This window comes from Bos grunniens, chromosome 18, assembly GCF_055505025.1.
Source record: "Bos grunniens cultivar Pamir isolate PY7600 chromosome 18, Bosgru_T2T1.0, whole genome shotgun sequence".
Classification (NCBI taxonomy): Eukaryota; Metazoa; Chordata; class Mammalia; order Artiodactyla; family Bovidae; genus Bos; species Bos grunniens.
In genome coordinates, this window is record NC_141182.1 from 56,742,293 (window position 1) to 56,766,806 (window position 24,514).

At 50.6% G+C, this 24,514-nt stretch overlaps 1 protein-coding gene and 1 long non-coding RNA gene across 9 annotated transcripts in view; one reads left to right on the forward strand and one right to left on the reverse strand.

Annotated features, from left to right (window-relative positions):
• MYH14 (myosin heavy chain 14) overlaps positions 1–24,514 on the forward strand; it is a 78,773-nt gene that overhangs the window by 20,203 nt on the left and 34,056 nt on the right. For all 8 annotated transcript variants that reach the window (XM_086353739.1, XM_086353741.1, XM_086353740.1 and 5 more), the window contains 9 exons: positions 254–394; positions 11,228–11,323; positions 13,481–13,599; positions 14,798–14,950; positions 15,248–15,421; positions 15,769–15,942; positions 17,558–17,672; positions 21,470–21,657; positions 24,183–24,304. In XM_086353739.1, the coding sequence (XP_086209865.1) occupies positions 254–394; positions 11,228–11,323; positions 13,481–13,599; positions 14,798–14,950; positions 15,248–15,421; positions 15,769–15,942; positions 17,558–17,672; positions 21,470–21,657; positions 24,183–24,304 (1,282 nt within the window). The remainder of the gene's footprint in view (positions 1–253; positions 395–11,227; positions 11,324–13,480; positions 13,600–14,797; positions 14,951–15,247; positions 15,422–15,768; positions 15,943–17,557; positions 17,673–21,469; positions 21,658–24,182; positions 24,305–24,514) is intronic.
• On the reverse strand, positions 16,791–24,201 carry LOC147354278 (uncharacterized). The gene is made up of 2 exons (XR_015146393.1): positions 24,066–24,201; positions 16,791–17,270 (listed from the first exon to the last, which is right to left on the reverse strand). It is a non-coding gene; the product is annotated as an uncharacterized LOC147354278 (long non-coding RNA).

Sequence of the window (24,514 nt, forward strand, 5' to 3'; positions counted from 1 at the left end):
AGTTCTGCGTCTTGAGAATCACTATGAAAGGAGGGAAGAGGAAAGGTCTGAGATGTGCTAAGTACCCACTTCACAGGCCAGCCCTTCCCACCAAACCTGTGAAGAAAGGATCTCGACTCATTTGACAGAGGAAGAGCCCGAGGTCCCTAGTGGGGCAGAGATGCACGTCCTCGGGTGGCCATTTAGGAAGCCAGGACACGAGTCTGACGCTACGGCTCATTCTTGACCTTGGCCCCTGCCGTTACCCCTACAGCTGACCTGCTCCTGGAGCCCTTCTCCCACTACCGCTTCCTGACCAACGGGCCGTCTTCCTCTCCGGGCCAGGAGCGCGAGCTCTTCCAGGAGACGCTGGAGTCCCTGCGGGTCCTGGGATTCACCCATGAGGAGATCACCTGTGAGTGAGCCCAGACCCTGCCTGGTAAAGGGTGGGGCTGTGGGCTGCATGGGAAGGAGGGGCACCTGGCCGTTCATGGCTCGGTTTGAAAACTGCAACAGGGAACAGAGAAGGGAGGGACCTTTAAATAGGGGATCAGGAAGGACATGGTGAGATGGTGATGATTGCACGGAGGTCTGGAGAGCTCACATGTGAATGTTGGTGCTATCAGGGAAGGATGGACCAGGCGGCGGAGGGGAGGGACAGTATGCAAAGGCCCTGAGGCAGGAAAGGCATGGTGTGTTTGAGGCATTGAAACTTCTCGAGGGACTTCCCTGGTGGTCCACTGGTTAAGACTCCATGCTTCCACCGCAGGGGCACAGGTTTGAGCCGTGGTCAGGGAACTAAGATCCTGCACACTGCTCAGTATGGCCAAAAAAAAAAAAAAAAAAGAAACTCGTCTAATTCTCGAATGGCCTCAATTAGTCAGTGACCCAGGTGGTTGGGGAGATGAAGCCGCAGAGGCAGTTGGGGCGGGGGACTTTTTTCTGAGGGCACTAGGGAGCCATGGGAGGGCTGGGAACCGCAGAGGAGCAGCTCTGGGTTGTGTGAAGGCTAGAGGAGGCTGAAATGAGGGTACAGGGAAGACCCTGACTGTGGCCCCGAGTCTGCCCTGGAGCACTGGGCTCATCAGCCCGTGCTCTGCTGCTTTGCCCCACCCCTTTCTCACCCAACAGTACGTTCTGACAACAGTTCATTTGCAGTACTGTTTTCATTTGCCAGGGCTGCCATCATAGAGTACTGTACAAGTGCCTTGCTGGTGTGCTAAGTCGCTCAGTCGTGTCCCACTCTTTGAGACCCCATGGACTGTAGCCCTCCAGGCTCCTCTGTCCATGGGATTCTCCAGGCAAGAATACTGGAGTGGATTGCTATGCCCTCCTCCAGGGGATCTTCCTGACCCAGGGATCGAACCTGGGTCTCTTACTTCTCCTGCATTGGCAGGCGGGTTCTTTGCCACTAACACCATCTGGGAAGCCTAAATGAGTGCTTTAAACACGTGAAATCAATCATCTCCCTGTTCTGGAGGCGGAAAGTCTGAGATCAGGGTGTCAGCGGGGTTGGTTGGTCCTAGAAGATTCTGCTTCCTTTCTCTCCCTTGGATTCTGGTGGTTTCCTGACAGCTTGGCTTCCCCTGGCTGGTAGAAGCATCACCTGATCTCTGCCTTCAGCTTCACGGGGCACACCTCCCTGCCTGCACGTCTGTCTGCAGACTCCCCTTTTTATAGGATGCCCATCATTTTGGATTAGGGGTCACTGCACTCCAGTGTAATCCTGTCTTCACTTAAATAATTGCAGCTGCCATGACCCAATACCCAAATCAGGTCACATTCTGTGAGGTCCCAGGCGTTAGGACTTTAATATATTTTTGGAGGGAGTAGAGGGACACGGAGAAGGCAATGGCACCCCACTCCAGTACTTTTGCCTGGAAAATCCCGTGGACGGAGGGGCCTGGTGGGCTGCAGTCCATGGGGTGGCTAGAGTCGGACACGACTGAGCGACTTCACTTTCACTTTTCACTTTCATGCATTGGAGAAGGAAATGGCAACCCACTCCAGTGTTCTTGCCTGGAGAATCCCAGGGACGGGGAAGCCTGGTGGGCTGCCGTCTATGGGGTCGCACAGAGTCAGACACGACTGAAGCGACTTAGCAGCAGCAGCAGAGGGATAGGGTTCAACCCATGACACATACATAGAGGGCAAATCTTAGTCGTTTTTGTGGCTGCCTGGCATTTCATTATTTGGATGAACTGTGATTTCTTTCACCAGTCCAGTAGAGAAAGACCCTGATTTCCAGGACTGAGCAGGGGCCGGACTGGGTCTCATTCTCCTCTGGTCTCCGGCGCTGCAGGAGGCCCCGGGAGCTATTGTTGGCTCCAGGGCCAGTGGGGAGGGCTGGAGGCCCAGTGCCAGCTTGGCTGTCCACCCAGGCTGCAAACAGGCCGGGCTTCCTCGGGCATATTGACACAGGGTCCCAGGCCTCCTCGCTCTATTTCCCAACTGCAGGTTGCGTAACTGCCCCGCCTGTGTGTCTCCGCTCTCCTCCCTGAGCAGCTGACAAATTTCTGGAGGGAAGTGACGGTGGGGGCCTGGGCCCTGCAGGTCCCTCCTGGCCTCTGGACACAGGTCACCTCAAGTAAACCTCCTGCAGTGTGGTGGGCACGGACAGCAGCCCCGATTTTTGCAAACCTGAGACAAAAATTTTGCAGCACCGACTTCGTGTGTAATGACATAATCTGAATATGATCAAAGGTCATGGTGTGAAAACCGAGTCTCCCCCAGCCCCCCTGAGCCCTAGTTTGCCCACTGTTAAGCTTCCTGCATCTCCTGCCAGAAATATCTTAGACATGAAAGAAAAGACACACATTATTCTCCAGTTCCAGGACTGAGGTTCAGGCATGTGTGTGTGTTCAGTCGTGTCTGATTCTTTTCGACCCCATGGACTGTAACGCACCAGGCTCCTCTGTCTGTGGGATCTCCCAGGCAAGAATACTGGAGTGGGTAGCCATTTCCTCCTCCAGGGGATCATCCCGACCCAGGGATCGAATCCACGACTCCTGCAGTACTCTTTCACTGTATTGATGAACTGTGACTCTTGGAACATGTCTGCCCCTTGCAGACGCACTCTTAAGGTGAATGCATCCCATTGCTGTTGGGATGAAACATACCCCCAAAAGGGGGCCAAAACTATTCTTTTTATGATTAAAAAAATTTATTTTTGGCTGTGCTGGGTCTTCACTGCTACTTGGGTCTAGTGAGCCCAGTTGTGGCGAGGCTGGGGGCGGCTGCTCTCCAGTTACAGTGCATGGGCTTCTCACTGCGGTGGCCTCTCGATGCACAGCAGGGGCTCTCGGGTTTGGGCTCAGTAGTTGTGACGCCCAGACTTAGTTGCCCCGTGGTATGTGGGTATGGAGAAGGCAATGGCACCCCACTCCAGTACTCTTGCCTGGAAAATCCCATGGATGGAGGAGCCTGGTGGGCTGCCGTCTATGGGGTCACACAGAGTCGGACACGACTGAAGCGACTTAGCATGTGGGTATCTTCCGGGACCTGGGATCAAACCTGTGTCCCCTGAATTGACAGATGGATTCTTAACCACTGGGCCACCAGGGAAGTCCCAAGAACATCCTTAGAAGTAGGTCTCTGTGCTCACAGGTGAACAGAACTGCAGCATCAGTTCTTAGCAACGAAATTCTGAGTCCAAGGAGAAGTGCCATTTTAAAATTTTACCCAGCTTAGCAGGACATTTAACGACTGTTTGAAATATCATTCATATACCAAAACATTCACCTATTTAAAGTGTATGAGTCAGTGGCTTTTAGCTTCACAGAGTTGTGCAGCCATCACCAAAATCAATTTAGAACATTTTCAGTGACCCAAGAAGATAACGTGGGCCCCTTTGCAGTCTTCCTGCCAGTTTCTACCACTAACCCCTGAAGGTCATGAATCCCCAGGCACCAACAATTACCTGCTCATGGCTTCTTGGTCTTCAGCTCTAATCTCCATCCCGTCACCGCCATTTTTCTTCCCCTGTTTTTTGTTTTTTTTTTTTTTTGGTGGTTCCCCGCGGCATGTGGGATCTTATCTCCTCGACCAGGGATGGAACCCGCGGCCCCTGCATTGGAAGCCGAGATTCTAACCACTGGACCGCTAGGGAAATAGCCGCTGTTTTTAGAATCCTGCTGAATCGACCTCGCCGCCGCCCATAAGGGGGCGCTAGTTTCCAAACCCTGCCTCTGTTGCACCTGTTCCCGGCGTGGATGCCGGCAGCCGGTGTTGTCACCTTTTTCGCTTCTGCTGGTGTGGCAGGTGGCTGGGGTCTCATAACAGTGTGATTTTGTATCTCCCTTCCAAGGAGTGGGGTCAGGCGGTTTTATTTTTTTCTCTAGACTCCTTTGGACAAAAGAGGAGACAGACACACATAACCCTGGCAGTCCAGTGGTTAGGACTCGTAGGTTTGGGATGGCCCTGGGTTCTATCTCTAATCTGGCAACTAAGATCCTACAAGCCTCACAATTCGGCCAAAAGACAAAAATGAAAAAGGAGACAGGTCCAGGGAAGTGGGGTGTCCGTCCTAGTCAGTACATTTGACCAGGAGGTGGTGGAACCCAGTTTGACTCCAAAGCCAGCCCCTGATCCGCTCCCAGAGAGGCAGATGTGTGCCTCTGGGTCACCCTCGGGAGGCCCAGGGCAGAGAGCACTGGAGGCCGGTGGAGGGAAGCCCTCCACCCCACCCCCGACTTCCCGTCCACACTGGCGCCGTCAGTGCCACCGGGGAGGTTGCGCAGGGAGCCTGGCACGCAGAGAGGCGGGCTCGCGCTCACGTGAGGCCGTCAGAGCATCGCCAGCCCCACGCCCCTACCCTCGCAGGTCGGGGCTTGCTTGCGGTCGGCTGGGCTGAAGTCACCAGGGAGCGCTGACTGCCAACCCCTCAGGCGTCAGGTTCACCAGGTATTCTGCACCTACGCAGGTTGCTAAGCCAACCGTGAAAGGCCATTTAAAGGCCACCAGGGGAACTCGAGTCTGAGTCGGGCCTGACGTTAAGGATGAATGATCATTCAGTTGATGGTTGGCCTTGTCCGTCAGGAGATGTCTTCATGTATTTATCTTTTGGGAGGTGTCTCTCTGCTCCCCGCCCCGCAAAACCTCCCAGTGTTTCCGGGATTCTTGGCTGTCCCCATCTAGCCAGCCCCCTGATCCCAGCCCCACCCCGCCCACTGTGCTGCAGGGGGAGGGGATGGAACCCGAGGTCCAGGAGGCCATCGGCTTGCCCAAGATCACACAGCCAGAGAACACCTCCACTCGTTAACCCTTTGTCGTGTATTCATTCATTCTTCATTTATTGGACACCTGATGGAATCTGCGGGCCGGATCTCTGCAGGCACTGGGGGAAAGGAAGCGTGGCCAAAACAGAACAAGCCTCTGCCCCCTGGAGCGCTGAGACCCGGGGAGCATCAAACGACACAAATAGATTAAAGCTGATCCAGTGGAAGAGTGACCCCTGGAAGGTGCATGGTGCGGTGACTGTGGCGGCCACCCTTATTGCAGAAAGTGAAGAGGAACTAAAAAGCCTCTTGATGAAAGTGAAAGAGGAGAGTGAAAAAGTTGGCTTAAAGCTCAACATTTAGAAAACGAAGATCATGGCATCTGGTCCCATCACTTCATGGGAAATAGATGGGGAAACAGTGGAAACAGTGTCAGACTTTATTTTTGGGGGCTCCAAAATCACTGCAGATGGTGACTGCAGCCCTGAAATTAAAAGACGCTTACTCCTTGGAAGAAAAGTTATGACCAACCTAGATAGTATATTGAAAAGCAGAGACATTACTTTGCCAACAAAAGTCCGTCTAGTCAAGGCTATGGTTTTTCCAGTGGTCATGTATGGATGTGAGAGTTGGACTGTGAAGAAAGCTGAGGGCCGAAGAATTGACACTTTTGAACTGTGGTGTTGGAGAAGACTCTTGAGAGTCCCTTGGACTGCAAGGAGATCCAACCAGTCCATCCTAAAGGAGATCAGCCCTGGGTGTTCTTTGGAAGGAATGATGCTAAAGCTGAAACTCCAGTACTTTAGCCACCTCATGAGAAGAGTTGACTCATTGGAAAAGACTCTGATGCTGGGAGGGATTGGGGGCAGGAGGAAAAGGGGACGACAGAGGATGAGACGGCTGGATGGCATCACTGACTCGATAGACATGAGTTTGAGTGAACTCCAGGAGTTGGTGATGGACAGGGTGGCCTGGCGTGCTGCGATTCATGGGGTTGCAGAGAGTCGGACACGACTGAGTGACTGAACTGAACTGAACTGAGATGGTACTACTCAGAGAAGGTGATGGCACCCCACTCCAGTACTGTTGCCTGGAAATCCCATGGATGGAGGAGCCTGGTGGGCTGCAGTCCATGGGGTCACGAAGAGTTGGACACAACTGAGTGACTTTACTTTCACTTTTCACTTTCATGCATTGGAGAAGGAAATGGCAACCCACTCCAGTGTTCTTGCCTGGAGGATCCCAGGGACGGGGGAGCCTGGTGGGCTGCCTTCTATGGGGTTGCACAGAGTCGGACACGACTGAAGCGACTTAGCAGCAGCAGCAGCCAATGGTACTACTGGGCTTCCCTGATAGCTCAGCTCGTAAAGAATCTGCCTGCAATGCGGGAGATCTGGGTTCGATCCCTGGGTTGGGAAGATCCCCTGGAGAAGGGAACAGCTACCCACTCCAGTATCCTAGCCTGGAGAATTCCATGGACTATATGGGCCTGGAAGGCCTGTAGGGTGAGGGAAGTCCCAGGGCAAAAGCCTGGGGGCAAGAGAGTGTTGCATGTCGAGAGCGTGGTTGGTTTGGCTGGTTGGAGTGAGGGGACCCTGGGCTGGAGCGGGTGGGAGGATTGGGGACAGGGTGTACCAAGGATCCTGACAACGGACTAGATTGAATCCCAGAGGTAGTGATGATTGTGGAGGGGATTCTTGCCCCCTAAAGTGGCAAGCTGAAGTTCATTCACGAACACATTGATGGAGGGCTTAGAAGCAGTTAGAAGATGAATAAGGAACCGATAGACAAGGAGTTATGATCTCGGTGGAAAAATGAATATTTGTTGCACACCCCGGCGTGTCCCACAAACTCTACCAAAGCCTTTTTCCTTTTTTCTTTGAGGGCTAGAATTCACATCCCAGTAAAATTCACCATTGTCAAGTACACAGCTCAGCATTTGTATTAATACTATATTCCCAAGGCTGTGTGATCATCAGTGCAATCTCACTGCCTAATTCCAGAAACTGAGTCTTTTCTCAGCAGTGATTTTTTTTCCAGACTAGGTCTTACATTTGAAAGGGTATGAAATTAAAAAAAAAAAATTAAAGGTATGTGATCGTTCCAGTGTCCTGGGCTCCCAGGAGGCCACCTCAGTTAGCAGTTTCTTGTGTGTCCTCCAGAGCAAGGCTTCTTGAAGCTGTCAAGCCAGTGACCACCACCCTCTCCACTTCCGTTTTCAGAGATTTTAAAGAATATTTATTTATTTGGCCTCACCGGGTCTTACTTGTGGCATGTGGGGTCTAGGTCCCCAGCTAGAAATCTAGGTCCCCAACTAGAAATCAGTCTTAGCCACTGGACCACCAAGGAAGTCCCTTAGGGATTTTTTTAAACCCTCTTTATTTTGAATAATTTCAGGTTTACAGAAAAGTAGTGGAGAGTCCACAAAAACGTTGCATGCCTTCTCCCAGACTTCTCAAGTGTCACCACCTTGCTACGTCTACTTTATGCTCGTCTGTCTTTCTAATTACTTGTTCTGAGTCGTTTGAGAGTAAGGGTGTTGCCCAGGGCCCCCTTCACCCCTCGTGTTAGTTCCTGATGGCCGCTGACACAAATGACCACAAATGTCGTAGCTCATAATAACACGTTTACTCCCTGACCAGAAGTACTTCCCTCCCCTGGTCAGAAGTTGAAAATCAATCTTACTGGTTAAAATCAAGGTGTCAGCAGAGCCGGTCCCTTCTGGAGGCTCTGGGGAGATTTGTTTTCTTGTCTTTCTCAGCTTCCAGAGGCCACCCACATGCCTTAGCTTGTGGCCCCTTCTTCCATCTTCAAAATGCGTTGCTCTAGGGAATTCCCTGGCAGTCTAGTGGTTAGGACTTAGTGCTTTCACTTTTGGGGCCCAGGCTCCATCCCTGGTCGAGGAACTAAGATATCTCAAGCTGTCTGGCAGGGCCAAAAAAGAGAAAACAGAAACAAAGAACATCACTCTAACCGCTGCTCACGTGGCCTGCCCCATTGGCCTCCCTCTTAGAAGGACCTTCCCGTTACATTTAGGACCCACCTGGATAATGCAAGACTAATCTCCTGTCTTGAGACCCTCAGTTTCATCATGTCGGTTAAGTCTGTTTCTCCCTTCAAGGTAACATTCGTGGGATTCAGGCCGTGGACATTTGGGGCAGGGACATTATTCATCTCACCACCCCCTGAATCTGTCAGTGCATACTGCCCAAGAACATTCTCTGACACAAACGCAGCAGTGTCATCATTAGGAAATTAACATTGGCAGTATGGGTACTGTTTATCTAATCCACAGACCTTATGCCAATTTCCCCAGTAATGTCTTTTATAGCAAAAAAAAAAAAAAAAAAAGTTACGCACACACACACTTCCCCAGTCCAAGATCACACACGTTGCATCTAGCTGTCACACTTTACTCTTCATCCATCTGGAACTGGTCCTGAATTTTTCTCTATCTTTTGCGACCTTGACACTTTGGGAGATTAAAGGCTAGTTGTTTCCTCAGTGTGGGAGCACTTTCTCTTGATTAGATTCGGGTTACGTGTTTTTGGCACGGGTCTCCCAGAAGAGTTCCCTGCCCTCTCCACCTCCCACCACGCTTTTCTCCTAAGTAAACGTTGTGCAGGAGCTTATGTAGCACAGACGCCAAAAAGTGAGCTTGGCGCCGAAGCACCCAGCTTGGGAAAGTTTCTGCAAGTGACACCCTGTATGATCAGCACCTGAAGTCCCCGCAAGCTCCTTCCGGTCACCAGAAACCCCTGTAACCTGGCATCTAACAGCATGGAGTTATTTTGTTGTTGCTGTTCAGTTGCTCAGTCATGTCCGACTCTTTGTGACTCCATGACTTTGTTCAAACTCATGTCCATTGAGTCAGCGATGCCATCCAATCCTCTGTCGCCCCCTTCTCCTCTTGCCCTCTTGAATTTGGAACAGATTATTCTGCCTGCTCTTGAATTTGGAGCAAGCAGACCCACAGACTCTGTGCACTTTCCTTTTTAAAAATTATTTATTTGGCTGCATTAGGTCTTAGTTGAAGCACTTGGGATCTTTGAGTCATGTGGATCTTTCATTATGCCGCCTGGATTCTGTAGTTGTGGTGCAAGAGCTCAGTTGCTTGGCAGCATATGGACCGTAGTTCCCCAACCAGGGGTTGAACCCAGACCGCTTGCATTGGAAGCACCAGTATCAACCACTGGATCACTAGGGAGGTCCTGACCAAATCTAGATCAAGTTCTGAACAAAACAAAAGACCATAGTGACTACCCTCTTGGAAAATGCACTGGGTATTAAAACCAAACACCAAACACTTTCGTGTGTATATGTAAAGCAGCTCGGATTAGTCTCAGAGCATTTGAAACCATTATTCATAGACACGAATGTCCACTGGGACGTTTCGAAATCACTCAGGATGTGGATATCTCTTTGTGAACAGACAGGCTTCTGCGTCACGTCTGGTGCCCACCCGCGCAGCCTCTGTGATGTCCAGAAACACCCCAATATGTTGCTGGGGTGGCGCCCATCCCTGTGCCAACCAACCCCTGCACGTTCCCATGATGTCCTCTAGGGGGCAGCATTGCCCACTTATGGCGAGATGTCTAAGCCCTTTGGTGCGTGCGTGCTAAGTCGCTTCAGTCGTGTCCGACTCTTGGCGACCCCGTGGACAGTAGCCAGCCAGGCTCCTCTTCACAGACATGCAAATACAATCCATCTTTTACAGTGTCCGAGTTGGAGAAATCAGCTACACACGGCAGTTATTTGTAACCCCCAAGCCAACAGTCCTGGTGTTTGTGTGGTCCTTGGGGTCATTCATAGAGGAGTGAAAGTTTTGAGCTGCCCAGGGTGCACCCAACCGAGGTCCCGGGGGCTGCATTCCGCTTTCTTGTTCTAGCTCATACTGCAAACCAGTATCCTTTCTGCAACCTACTGAGTGCCACGTTTTTCACTTTGGGGATGCTTTTGGTTGGCGATTTCACTGTTTGAAATGCTCCCCCAAGCATAGTGCTTAATGCCATCCGGTGTCGCTAGGAGCAAAAAGACTGTGATGCTGGGTACAGAGAAAATAGGTGTGTAAGAAAAGCTTCCTTCAGGTTCCAGTTATAGTGAATGTTGGTTGTGAGTTCAATGTGATCAATGCTATATATATTAGATAAGGTGTCTTTAACATTTTTGTTATTGAAATATAGTTGATTCACAATGTTGTGTTAATTTCTGCTGTACACCAGAGTGACGTATACATATATATATGTGTGTGTATATATATATAGTTTTTTATATATAAATCTTATATACATAACTTTATAAAATGGACTAGTGTGCATAGCCCGCCAGGCTCCTCTGTCGATGGGATTCTCCAGGCAAGAACACTGGAGTGGGTTGCCATGCCCTCCTCCAGAGGATATTCCTGACCTAGGGATTGAACCTGTGTCTCCTGTGGTTCCTGCATTACAGGTGGATTCTTTACCGCTGGGCCACCAGGGAAGCCCAAAACAGATATGAGCAGACACCAAATGGCAATAAAGCAAACCTCGTATATAAAATCTCCTGGAGAAGGGAATGGCAACCCATCCCAGCATTCTTGTCTGGAGAATCCCATGGACAGAGGAGCCTGGCGGGCTATAGTCGATAGGGTCACAAAGACTCGGACACGACTGAAGCGACTTAGCATGGACGCACGTCTGTAAAATACAGAATTCATTTATCCATTCAGGTATTTTAAGACCTGCCTGGAGTCAGGTGGAGGTGTAATTTGACATAAGGTTTTAAGCTAGATTTATTTTTAAAATTTTACTTTTGTAATTGAGGAATTGAAGTATAGCTGATGTATTATGTGTTAGTTTCAGATGTACAGCACAGTGATTCAGTTATATGTGTATATATCCTTTTTCAGATGTTTTTCCATGATAGGTTATTACAAGAGACTGAGTATAGTCCCTGGGCTATGCGGCACGTCCTCGTTGTCTCTGCTGGGTTTCTGAGGGGCTAGTTCACACCCTCTGCCACGTGTCGTGACCTCTCTCTCTGCTGCCCCTTAGCCATGCTGCGGATGGTCTCGGCCGTTCTCCAGTTTGGCAACATCGTCCTAAAGAGAGAACGGAACACCGACCAAGCCTCCATGCCCGACAACACAGGTACCGCCACTGGCCTGCTACCCACCCTCATACAGGGCTGCCTCCCCCCAGGCCCGCCCTGATTTCCTGCCCTTGGCTGAATCTTTACTGAAAAACACCTTCCACTCTTTACTTGATTATACAGAGTGTGAGCTCTGCTGAGAACGTGAACAACACCAGTGTGCCAAAGAGGGGGTGGGCAGGGTCCTCCATCATCTCAGCCCCTCCCAGAGAATCACCATTAGCGCTGGGCATGTCTCCTCCTGGCCTCTGTGCTTTGCTTTTTTTTGCCTTTCAAAAGCAGAAGTATAGTTGATATTCCTTTTTTTATCAAAATGAAAATAGCTCTGCTTCTTTATTATAAAATAATACAATCTGGATGGGGAAGAAACTCTGGCAAGACAGCGAAGGATAAAGGCAGGAAAATTACCCATAATTACTGCTCACATTTTGGGGCAGCTCTCTCTGGGCTTTGTTCTATGTCTATATCAATGTGGAGATAATTATCACAGAAATGGAATCGTGCTTGACACCCCCTTCCCCTTGGGATGGGAAGAGCTTGCTGTCCTGATTATGAAACCCTATGGGCTCATTTTCAAAAGCTGTGCGACACAGAGCATATGAAGGAATGGGCATCCCTCTTTCTCTCTTTTTTTTTTTTCGTGGTGGTGGGATGTATACCAATATCAGTACGGAGCCATGCAGTATTCAGGATCTTAATTCTGAACCAGGGATCAAACCTGCGCCCCTTGCAGTGGACGCTCAGAGTCCTAACCACTGGGCCACTAGGGGAATCCGGAAGGAGCATCTCTGATAGTGTCATTGATCTGAGCTATTCCTGTGACATCTGGTGGGTTCACACACCCAGCAGGTGTGTGGTATGAACTCATTCATTCATTTGGTTTACATATTGGGGTCAACAAAGACTTTTAAAATGGTCCACATTAAAAAAAAAAAAAAAAAAAACCTTAGAAAAAGTTCCCATGGAGGGCTTAGAACCCTGATAGGCCATCCTGTTACTGGCAGTGTGGTACTCCGTGCTGGGTTTGGGTTTTTGTGTTTTTTTTTTTTTTCCATTTAAAGATATTCTTGGATAAGGCAGAATCACTGCAGATGAATTAGAAATTGCAATTGCAGAGAGAGAGACAGATTTAAATCTTCATCACCTCTCAGAAATAACCACTGCTGAAAAACTTCTCCTAGGTGTATTTCCTTTTTGCTGGTGCTGAGTATTTGTAGTAGCTAACTTCCCATGACGCAAATGATAGAAGCTTCGAAACACTTCTTAACGATCATTTTAATTCAGAGGCGAAAGAAGAAACATAACTGCCCGCACAGTCCTGCCTCCATCTTCTGCCAAAAGAGCCGTTGACATTTTGGCAATTATTTTTCCTACAGAAGTAAGGAAGATCAATGAATTTTTAAAGATTTCTTTTGGGTTTGGCCACCTCAATGGATTCTTATTCCAAGAGCTGTCCCCCCAACATCTTATTGAGACACTTTCCAACGTACAGAAAAGTTCAAGGAATTTTATACCAAACACTCAGATCCACCACCAAGATTCTGCCATTGACATTTTACCACATTTGCTTCATCGATTATCTTTCCATCCTCTGTTCACTTGTCTTTTTTTCCTGGCACATTTCAAAGTTGCAGATACTGATAAAGACCCTTCAGCATGGGTATCATTTACTGGCGTCCAACATTTGTTTACAATTTTTTCTTGAACTTGAAGTGAAACATACATATCATGAAATGTACATGGCTTAAGTGTACCACGTAACAATTTATAATTATTGTTTACTTATTAAATAATTATTTATAATAATAATACTTAGTGGCTGCAGAACACTCGTTCAAATGGATGGACCCTGACTCTCTAACCAATCCCCAACCATTGGGCATTCTGGTTGCTTCCTGGTTTTCTCTATTGTAAATAACACCGTGATGGACACCCTCTTAGTCCAGCCTTTACTCACCTCCAGGTTTATTTCTGCCAACTTGGGGTCCCAGGAGGAGAATTGTTAGGCCAGAAAACACACACTTTTAGGATCCCTAATGCTTCTAGCAGGAAAGGCTGGGGTCCCACCAACAGCTGGGGAGGTCGCACCCTCTCCCCCACTCCTCGCTGTCCCCACCTCCCAGTGCTGACCCCATCTTGGTGCCTCTCGCCCTCAGCTGCACAGAAGCTCTGCCGCCTCCTGGGCCTGGGGGTGACGGATTTCTCCCGCGCCCTGCTCACCCCCCGCATCAAAGTTGGCCGGGACTACGTCCAGAAAGCACAGACCAAGGAACAGGTGGGCGAGGCTGGGGGCAGTGGGTACAGGGAGAGTCCTGGATCTTTAAGCAGTTTATGCCTGTTCTTTCTCACTCACTCAGCAAACTTTGGCTGAATATCTGTTCAATTACCAACTCTGGTCTAGGTGTTAGCATAAAGGCAGTCGTGGAAACAAGGACCATGCCTTCAGGGAGCTCAAGGTAGTAAGGAATCAGATAATAGAAGAAACATGGAGGCTTTCTATGCAGAGAGGGGTTGGGGTGGTCAAGAAAGCCTTCTCAGAGGAGGTGACATTTGAATTGAGGCTTGGATGGTGTAAGACAAAGGGAATAGCATGTGTAAAGGCCCTGAAGGTGGAACAAGCTTGGTGAGTTGGGAACATTAAAGAGATCAGTGAGGCTAGAGAGTTGGGGAGAGGGTGATAGAAGCTGCAGCCAGAGAGGTTGGAAGGAGACAGATTATCCAAGGTCTTAAGGGCTACAGTAAGGAGGTGAGTTTTCTTCAAAGTGCTTTAGGAGGCCAGTGAGGATGTAAGCCAGGGACCAATTTGATTCAGTTTGTCTTTTATAAAAATTCCCTTGTCTGCTATGTGGAGAATTGGCTCCAGGGGGCACCGGTGCAAGCAGAGAGACAGGAGGAAGCCACTGTCACAGTCTAGGGAAGCGATGATAGCAGCACGCACACAGGTGGTTCGGGGCAGGGGGAGAGGTGAACACGGACCAGCTATTTTCAGAATCCAATTCTGGGCTACAGCCTCCGCCTGACCCTCAAGTGCACTTGAGGTGCTGGCACAGTGGGGTACAGGAGACTGAGTGTCACACTGATCCAGGTTCTACTCTCAGTGAAAGAGCGGATGAAGAATCTGTGGCACAGAGAGGTTTATTCGCATGCCTCAGGTCACACAGCCTTTAAGTGGCAGAGCTAGGATTCCAACCTTGGTGTTAGGCCCCAGACCCCACTCTCTTCCCTGTTTTACAGTGGAAATTGGTTCAAGTGTTGGGTGGAGGATTCATGAACTAATGAGCCCCCAAGCACCTCATACAGGGCCCGGCACACAGTAGGCCTTCAGTAATGGTCCGCCAGCGTTAATGTCATAACTCTTGATGACCCGCGACAGGGCGGTGTCTGCACCCAAAGTCCCTCCGCCAGCCCCCAGGGCTCAGGACCGGGGCCGCTGACGGGCAGGCCGGGTCCTCACTGTGCACCCCGCCCTGCAGGCTGACTTTGCGCTGGAGGCTCTGGCCAAGGCCACCTACGAGCGCCTCTTCCGCTGGCTAGTTCTGCGTCTCAACAGAGCCTTGGACCGCAGCCCCCGGCAGGGCGCCTCCTTCCTGGGCATCCTGGACATCGCGGGCTTTGAGATCTTCCAGGTCTGCTCTTTGTGTCTGGTGGGGGCTGGGAGGGCTCCACCACGCTGGCCTGGCTCTCCTTCTCTGGGTCTCTGTCCCCCTCTCCCGGGTCCCCATCCCCCTCTCTCTGGTCCCTGTCCCCTTCTCTCTCTGGTCTGTGACCCCCTCTCTCTGATCTCTGTGCCCCTCTCTTGGGCCTCTGTCCCCTCTCCGGGTCCTTGCCCCCTCTCCCTGGGTCCCCATCCCCTCTTCCTGGATCTTTATCCACCCTCTCTGGGTCCCCGCCCCTCTCTCTCATGCGTCCCTCCCCCACTGCAGCTGAACTCCTTCGAGCAGCTCTGTATCAATTACACCAATGAGAAGCTGCAGCAGCTATTCAACCACACTATGTTCGTGCTGGAGCAAGAGGAGTACCAGCGCGAGGGCATCCCCTGGACCTTCCTCGACTTTGGCCTCGACCTGCAGCCCTGCATCGACCTCATCGAGCGGCCGGTGAGCGCACGGCCCCTCCCGCCCCACCCCTCCACTCACCCACATCTCCTCTGCCTTCCATGTCAACTTGGTCCAGCCCCACCCCCTCTCCGGGCCTCGGGCTTCTCCATCAGTTAAATGGGGAAAACGGTCTAGATCTGTGTGACCCCTAGATGATTGGAACCCAGAATGTGCCTACAAGCAGCCGGGCTCCAATCAAGGGCTGATTGACAGCTAGAACGGTGATAATTGTTCTCCTGTTTGCTAGTAGGTCCCAAGAGGCACAAAAGCTAAAAATTAGCAGCAACCTAAGTGTCCAGTTTTGGGGGATCTGACTTAACGCTTCTCCCTGCTCTGTCAATGGTCAGGCCAACCCCCCTGGACTCCTGGCTCTGCTGGATGAGGAGTGCTGGTTCCCAAAAGCCACGGACAAGTCCTTTGTGGAGAAGGTAGCCCAGGAGCAGGGTGGTCACCCCAAATTCCAGAGGCCAAGGCACCTTCGGGATCAGGCCGACTTCAGTGTCCTGCATTATGCGGGCAAGGTAGGGAACAGGGAGTGGTGGGGCAGCCTTGAGGCATGTGGGTGGGAGTGAGGATGAAGGGAGGATGCAAGGGGAAAAGTCACAGCCAGGCCAGGGGCCAGGAGTGAGGACTCTGATGAAGTCAGCAAAGCCTTCCTCAAGGCAGGGATATTTGCAGTAGGTTTTGAGGGATGAATAGGAGTTCACCAGGTGGAGAATTAGATGCGTTTTATTCATTCATTGGAGAAGGAAATGACAACCCACTCCAGTATTCTTGCCTGGAAAAGTCCATGGACAGAGAAATCTGGTAGTCTACAGTCCATGGGGTCACGAAGAGTCAGACATGACTGAGCGACTTCACTTTCCTTTCCTTATTCATTCATTTGGCCAACGTATGCCTTTTGTGTGCTCAGCCCTGTGCTGAGCAAAGCTGGGGACCCACGTCAGACATGATTCTGTCCTCAAAATTCCTTATCTGGGAGGGAGACTAATACAGACCATTGGGATAAAAGGCTGATGGTGCCTTAACGGAGGCAGCTACAGAGAGTATCAAAGTCCAGAGGAGGAAAGCCAAGGAAGGTCTCGCAGAGGAGACTGATGCTTGATCGAGCTCTAAATCAAAGGTCAGGGACTTCCCTGGTGGTCCAGTGGCTAAGACCCTGCATTCCCAATTCAGGGAGCCGGGGTTTGTTCCCTGGTCGGGGAACTAGATCCCACATGCCACAACTAAGAGCCGGTGCAGCCAAATAAATAACTAAAGGATCAGCAAGCATTTTCTGCCACTACTTTCAGCTTTGTGGAGCAGTCTCTGGCACAACTACTCAGTTCTGCCATCAAAGCACAGAAGAAGCCACAAGTTCACACGTAAATGAAGGCTGTATTCCAATAAAACTTTATTCACAAAAGGAGGTGGCAGGCTGAATTTGGCCTGTGGACAGGGGCTGTCTGGCAACCCCTCGTCTAAATGATGAGTAACACTTAGCGGTGAAGGACGTGTGGAGAGGGGCGGTCTTCAGGCTGTGGGAACCACATACCCCAGGGCTGAGTGGCAGGAGACCCGTGTGTCCTGTCCGAGAACTCAGCTGTTTCCCACACACTTTCTAAGATTGCCCGCGTGCCCAGTGCTGTGCTGGACTCTGACTCAGACTCAGACCCTGGCCTCTGGGAGCCACGCCGGAGGGTGGGGCAGGAGGGCACAGGCAGGGACTCATGGTGGTCCAAGATTGTGACTCCCTGGGGAAGGAGCCGGCCCTGTGAAAACCCGCGGGGGGCGAGTCACAGGAGGCGGGAACGGCAGGCGTCAAGAACCTGAGGTGGAAAGGCGCTTGCACGTTTGAGGAAGAGTGTGGCTGAAAAAATAAGGAAAGAAGTGATGATACTGGGTGAGGTCATGGAGGCGGGGGCAGAGTTCTCCCAAGGGAAAGGCAGAAAGGGAAGAGCCAGGGGCGGGTGGGTGAAGTTCAGGAGAGGGACACAAGGTGGCGCCAGCGCGCTCGTGAGCCGTGAGCACGCCCTCCGCCCCCCACCCCACCCCCACGCCAACTGGGGGTTTTCAGAGCTTCTGGGAGGCTCCTTGGGAAATCTGAAGAGCCTCAGTCCACTTCCGCACCACGCTCCTCTGCCCGATCTCATTCAGGTCGACTACAAGGCCAACGAGTGGCTGATGAAAAACATGGACCCTCTGAATGACAACGTCGCAACCCTGCTCCACCAGAGCACAGACCGGCTGACGGCAGAGATCTGGAAAGACGGTGAGGACGCGCTTCCCCCGGCCCTGTCCCCGGAGCTCTGTGCCTCCCTTCATTGTTTCTGAACCTGACTTGTCCGCTCAGATACGGACCTGGTATCAGGACCGACAGCCTCACAATAGTGTTTCCAGTTAGTGACTGAGGGATCGATATTTCAAACCAGCTTCGCACCAAGTGATAAAACACTCCAGCTTAATCAGAAATGAAACAAGGATGCCCCCTGACAACACTGCTGTGAAATACTGTTTTGGTGATAGTAGTTTATGCAATCAGACCAGCAAAATAAACGAGCATATGAATAGTCAAAAGGAAGCTATGAAGTTAATTGTAGATGTCATATGCTACCCCCCCCCCAAAAAAAGATCAAGAGATTTGACTGAAAAAGAATGAATAACAAGAGAACTCAGATGAGTGATGTTTTACATGTTAGTCAACTTTCAGACTTTGCTTTCCCTTCAGGGATTCAGGGAAGAAGGAAGGAGCAGAAACCAAGAGAGAGTTTTGGTTTCCCGCTCCAACAAGACCCATGTGAGTTTGGCCATCAGTCTTTTCAGATGGACACTCCTAGGAGGCAGATAGAAAAGCTGTGTCCATGCTTGTCTCCTATCCTTAGAGGAAGTTTGAGAGATGATTTATAAAACTAGCAAAACCTGCCTCTCCGTTTTCCCTGATTCCAGGTTTCCAGAATCTGTCAATTGTTTTAATCTTGTATGGAAGTAGAAATGTCCACCCATGCAATTACACAAGAAAACAAAATAATCAAGAACAGTCGTTCCAAAACAAACTCAGAGCTAAATGGCATAGGGCATCTTGATACAGTGAGCTGATTTTAGACAGTATCTCATGCCGTTTATACAAGAAGGTTTGAAAAGCAGTGTTTGAGTTTCAGTAACAGAACCAGAAGGACTTCCCAGGTGGTGCTAGTGGTAAAGAACCCACCTGCCGATGCAGGAGACATAAAGACACAGGTTTGATATCTGGGTCGGGAAGATCCCCTGGAGGAGGAAATGGCAACCCACTCCAGTACTCTTGCCTGGAGAGTCCCATGGACAGAGGAGCCAGGCGGGCTACAGTCCACGGGGTCGCAAAGAGTCAGACACAACTGAGAGACTTAGCATGCACACACGTGCAACAGAACCAGGTTCTGCTGAGAAACATCTCCTTCAGACTGAAAATCTCCCCTCTCAACCTCCTTAAAATTCATGCCCTATTCGTGGCCACGTAATGTTCCCCCTAACCCCTCACATGCTCTACCCCACGTATGCTTGGCTCTCATAGGCTTCAAAAGAGAAAGTAGAAGTGGCAAAGCCTCTCGAGTGTCCTAGTCTGAAACCCAGCACAGTATTGTCTCCTCCACAGTTCTCCCAAACAAAGCACATCCTAAGACTAGCCCAGATTCAAGGAGCTGCCAGTCCCAGAGTGGGATGGGGAACTGGGCCATTTCTGAATCAGTCTTCACTACAGCTGCCCTGAGTCCAGAGTCGGCTTTGCTTTCTGGCATCCTGACAGCCCAGCATTGGGTACCCAGCATCCTTGGCAGCTGAGGGAAAGAGACCAGTGAGACCTGCTCTCTTCAGAGAGGCAAACGCAACAAGCTGGGTGGGGACCTTGAGTTAGTCCTGAGCTTCCTGGCAGCCAGGGCAAAAAGGGGATACCTAATAAAAACAGATACAGACCCAACCTCTAGGCAAAAAGGTTTTCTTCCCCCCACCCCCGCAACCCTGGGCATTAAATTCTCAGAGGACATTTATCCTTTCAGCCAACGTTGGTGCCATCACTAGTCAACATAAATGTGAATAGGACAGTCTCCCTGGCTTAAAAGTTCATGGTCCAGTGGTTAAGACTCTGCCCTTCCAATGCAGGGGGCTGAAGTTCGATTCCTGATCAGGGAACTAATGCTACATGCCGCACAGTGTGACCAAAAGAAAAAAAAAAATTTATGGCTAAGGTCAGGTTTCCGCTCCTGCTTTGCTGTGCGCTGTTGACTGATAACCCTCTCTTCTTTTTCTTTCCTGCCGCCTTCTCTGTCCTCTCATGCCACTCCCCTTGCATCTCCCACCCCATCTCCCTGACTCTCCCCCATCTGTCCTCACCGCCCCCCCAGAACACGGGGGCTTGCAGCAGTTCTCTTTCCTTGGCTCCTTCCCACCGTCGCCCCCAGGATCTTCAGGGAGGCACAGCTCTGCCATTTCTCCATCAGGGGGTGGGTGTTGCTGTGCATCAACGGGTGAGATTTCCTGCACGAGGAGGGTGGGCCCTTTGGACCGGGAACCTGTTTTGAATGTCTATCCCTTTTCCTCTCCATCCAGAGATCTCCCCCTCGTCTTTCCCCCCCTCTTGTCAGCTCTCTCAGCAGTTTCCAGATTCTTTGTAGCAGCACAAGGCCTTCTTCGAACTAAACCACATGTAAAAATACAAACAATTATGACAGTATTAAGCTCATTCGGGGTTTTTTGTAATATTGTACAAAAACCCGGACGAATCTTTTGGCCACCCCTCTATTGGCTGGCATTAACCGAGCATATAGTATGTGCTATGCGCTGCGCGGAGCCCTTTTACTATTATTAACACATGGAATCCTCCAGACACCCAATCAGGTGTTAGAGCTCCTATCCTGTTATAGATGAGGACGTGGAAGCCCAGAGAGGTTAAGTCACCTGTCTGAGGTTATGCAGCCAGTAAGGGACCGAGCTGGGATTCGAACCCAGAGCCTCCCCTCTCATCTGTCCTGATGATAACTAGGAGCATGGCGGCGGGGGCGGGGAGACTTAGTCCTGGGGAGGGAAAATGTCATATCTGAACCCTCACTGCTCACCCAGCTCTGCTTTCCGAGAGAATTATCTATTGATTCCATAACCCTCACAACTGGGGATTGCAGGCCATCAGATTCTGCCCCAGCTGCAGGTCCTGGAACTGCACGTGATTTAATACATTGAATTTGTGACAAAGGAGAGGCTATTGCTCTCTAGCTGAAGTGACAGCATCAAATCATAAAACAAAATTACAGAACCTTCCTGGTGGCCCCGTGGCGAGGGTGCCATGCTTCCAGTTCAAGGTCCCTGGGTTCAATCTCTGCTCAGGAAACTAGATCCCACGTGTGACAAATAAGACCCAGCCAGCCAAATAAATAAATAAATATGTATTTTTAAAAGACAAAGTTACCATCAGGCCCTTCTGGGAAAATGGTGACTGTGGAGGTAGTTGGTATTATTTGTTTTTTCTTTTCTTTTTTAAAATTTCTTTTTTATTTTTGGCCTTATTTTAAATATTACCTTATTTCAAATATCATAATAAAGCCACATTTCACTGCATTTTTAACATGAGACTGTTTTAAGTTCCTAAAAATGCACCTGTGGTTATCACCCTTTTCTTTCTCTGTGCCTCAGTTTCCTCATCTGTCAAATGGGGGTGACTCTTATAGGCTTATAAATAAGCCAATGTATGTCAAGTGCTTTGAGCAGAACCGGGCAGAGAATTGGTGCGAAGGAAGCATTTGGTATCATCATCATCATTTGCTGATAAGGAAAATGGAGAAGAAGGGTCAGGGTTTGAGAGGATTCACACCACTTTGGTTCAGATCCTGGATCTTCAGATCCTAAGTTGTGTGGCCTTGGGCACAGTTGTCCAGCTTTCTGAGCCTCAGTTTGCTCGTCAGCCCAATGGGCTGATAATGCCTGCCTTGCTGGGCTATGAGAGATGGCTCATATACAAAGTATCAGGTCTTATAAATAATGAGATCCTTGACTTCGGCCAACTCAGTCCCCTAAAACTGACCCCTGACCTTATGCTTTCTCCCACAGTGGAGGGCATCGTGGGGCTGGAGCAAGTGAGCAGCCTTGGGGATGGCCCGCCTGGTGGCCGCCCGCGCCGGGGCATGTTCCGGACAGTGGGACAACTCTACAAGGAGTCCCTGAGCCGCCTCATGGCCACACTCAGCAACACCAACCCCAGCTTCGTCCGCTGCATCATCCCCAACCATGAGAAGAGGGTGAGCGACCTGGCCTGGGGAGGGAAGGTGGCTCTGGGGGGGAGGAAAAGTCCAAGTCACTGAATTTAGTTGGAGCTATGTCTGGTCCCAGGCTCACTTCTGGCTGTCTGTCTGTGTGACCTTGAGTACGTTGCTTTCCCTCCCAGGCTCATGGCCTTGTCAGGAAAATTCATTCATTCATGGGGCTTACATTTTATCGAGCACCTACTAAGTGCCAGGTGGTAGGGATACAGTGAAATCAAGGAGGGCTCCCTGGAGGAGGTGAGGTCTGAGCTTGGAAGGATAAGTGGTATTTCAAGCTGCTTGTGCAAAAACCCAGTAGTTGGTTGGAGTATGAAATGTGCAAGGGATAGAAAAAAGGCAGCTGGAGCTGGGGAGGTGTAGGGAGACCATGCCTGGCCTCCAGGCCATCAGTAAGTTTTCTAGTTGGGAAAATCAGAGAACAGACCCTGTAGAGAAGGGTCAACATAAGAGAAGATGAAACTACAGAATTAGGTGCTTGGGGCTTGTACTGTCCTCAGGAAGTAGGAGCTGCAGTTATTGGGGAGGTGGCTCTGTGTGTGTGTTTCCCTTCTCTGTAAATACTGTGTGTATGTTAGTCGCTCTGTTGTTTCTAACTCTTTGCGACCCTGTGGACTATAGCCCGCCCGGCTCCTCTGTCCATGGGATTCTCCAGGCAAGAATTCTGCGGTGGGTTGCCGTTTCCTACTCCAGGGGATCTTCCCAACCCAGGGGTCAGACCCACATCTCTTGCATTTCCTGCATTGGCAAGTGGGTTCTTTACCGCTGTGCCACGTGGGAAGCCCCTCTGAAGTTGGAAAGTGGCTTAACAATCAGTGACCTGTCAGGGTGTAACTGGCAGGAGTTTTTCTTTCTTGGTGGTATATAAAATAACAATGTGTTTTAGAATTGAGGGTGCCTTATATTTGATGAAATATGGTATACGTGGACTCAGCCACGTCTCCATAGAGCTCTGGTCCTTTTACGTGGAAAATGGTGCTTAGAGTTTAAGATGTGGGTGTTCGGTGTGCTCAATGGTATCAAGCTGTCACTCCAGGGAGATTCCAGCATGTAGATGAGGTTGAGAACAACTGATCTAGAAGTCCATAAAAAAACTGGTTATTGTGTTGATTACTCTGGGAGCCTGGGCAAGGCAAGAGTTGTCTTTTAGAATGCATAGTTTTCGTAGTGTTTAGATTTTTACCAAGTGCCAGGTAGTAGGGGTACAGTGAAACCAGGGAGGGCTCCCTGGAGGAGGTGAACACTTCCTGGGTTTCCTTGGTGGCTCAGTGGTAAAGAATCTGCCTGCCAATGCAGGAGATGAGGGTTCCATCCCTGAGTTGGGAAGATCCCCTGGAGAAGGAAATAGCAACCCACTCCAGTATTCTTGCTGGGAAATCCCATGGACAGAGGAGCCTGGGGGGCTATAGTCCATAGGGTCACAATGGAGTCGGACTCGGCTTGGCAACTAAACAACAGCAAAAATATTTATATATTTATTTGGCTGCACTGGGTCTTAGTGACAGCATATGGGATCTAGTTCTGCCACCAGTGATCGGACTATGCCCCGCTGCATTGGGAGCCCAGAGTCTCAGCCACTGGAGCAACAAGAAAGTCCTTGAAAGTTAACTGCCCAAAATAATAATGTATGTGCTTTGTTCACCTTCCTAGACTATGCTATGCAAATTCAGCCTTCCTGCGCGCCTTCCCCTCTACTCTGTTCTTTGCCACGCAACGCTGTTAATCATTTACTTTTGACGTTTATCAATGATGTCTTGCGGAGAAGGAAATGGCAACCCACTCCAGTATTCTTGCCTAGAGAATCTCATGGACATAGGAGCCTGGTGGGCTGCTGTCCATAGGGTCGCACAGAGTTGGACATGACTGAAGCGACTTAGCATGCATGCATGCATTGGAGAAGGAAATGGCAACCCACTCCAGTATTCTTGCCTGGAGAATCTCAGGGACAGAGGAGCCTGGCGGGCTGCCGTCTATGGGGTCACACAGAGTCAGACACGACTGAAGCGACTTAGCAGCAGCAGCAGCAGCAGTGACGTCTTGACCTCACTGTCAGTCTCTTGCAGTGGACAGTGAGCTTCCCCGGGGGCAGGCATTTCTGCCTGGCGTATAGTAGGTGCTCAGTAAATTATAGGCTGGTGGTTCAGTTGCTAAGTCATGTCCGACTCTTGTGACCCCATGGACTGTATGTAGCCTGCCAGGCTGAGTCCATGGGGTTCTCTAGGCAAGAATACTGGAATGGGTTGCCATTTCCTTCTCCAGGGGATCTTCCCGACCCAAGGAGCAAAGCCGCGTCTGTTACATCTACCTGTACTGGCAGGCGGGTTCTTTACCACTAGGGCCACCTGGGAAGCCCAAACTTATAGGTTGAACCAGATGAAATTGCCTACCGTTTTCCACCTGCCCAAACTGCCATCCACCTGCGTTCCCCTGCCGGCTGTCGGCCGGTGCGTGGCGCCCCCGTGTGGTGGCCGCTGACCTCGCGTGTCTGTCACTGCTCTCCGCAGGCGGGGAAGCTGGACCCCCGGCTGGTGCTGGACCAGCTGCGCTGTAACGGCGTTCTGGAGGGCATCCGCATCTGTCGCCAGGGCTTTCCCAACCGCATCCTCTTCCAGGAGTTCCGGCAGCGGTGAGCGGCATGGGTGGGGTGGGGCCAGGTTTGGAAGCCGCCGCATCTACATTCAAAGCTCCCCTCTCCCGCGCCGCTGCTTCTGGGCTGGGCGGGGGTGTGGCCTCGGCGCGAGGGGAGGGGCGGGGCCTCTGGGCGAGTTCCTTTGGTTGCTGAGTCTCAGCTTACTCTGTGTTGTGGGAGAGCAACGTCGCCTTCAACGTCCCCTTC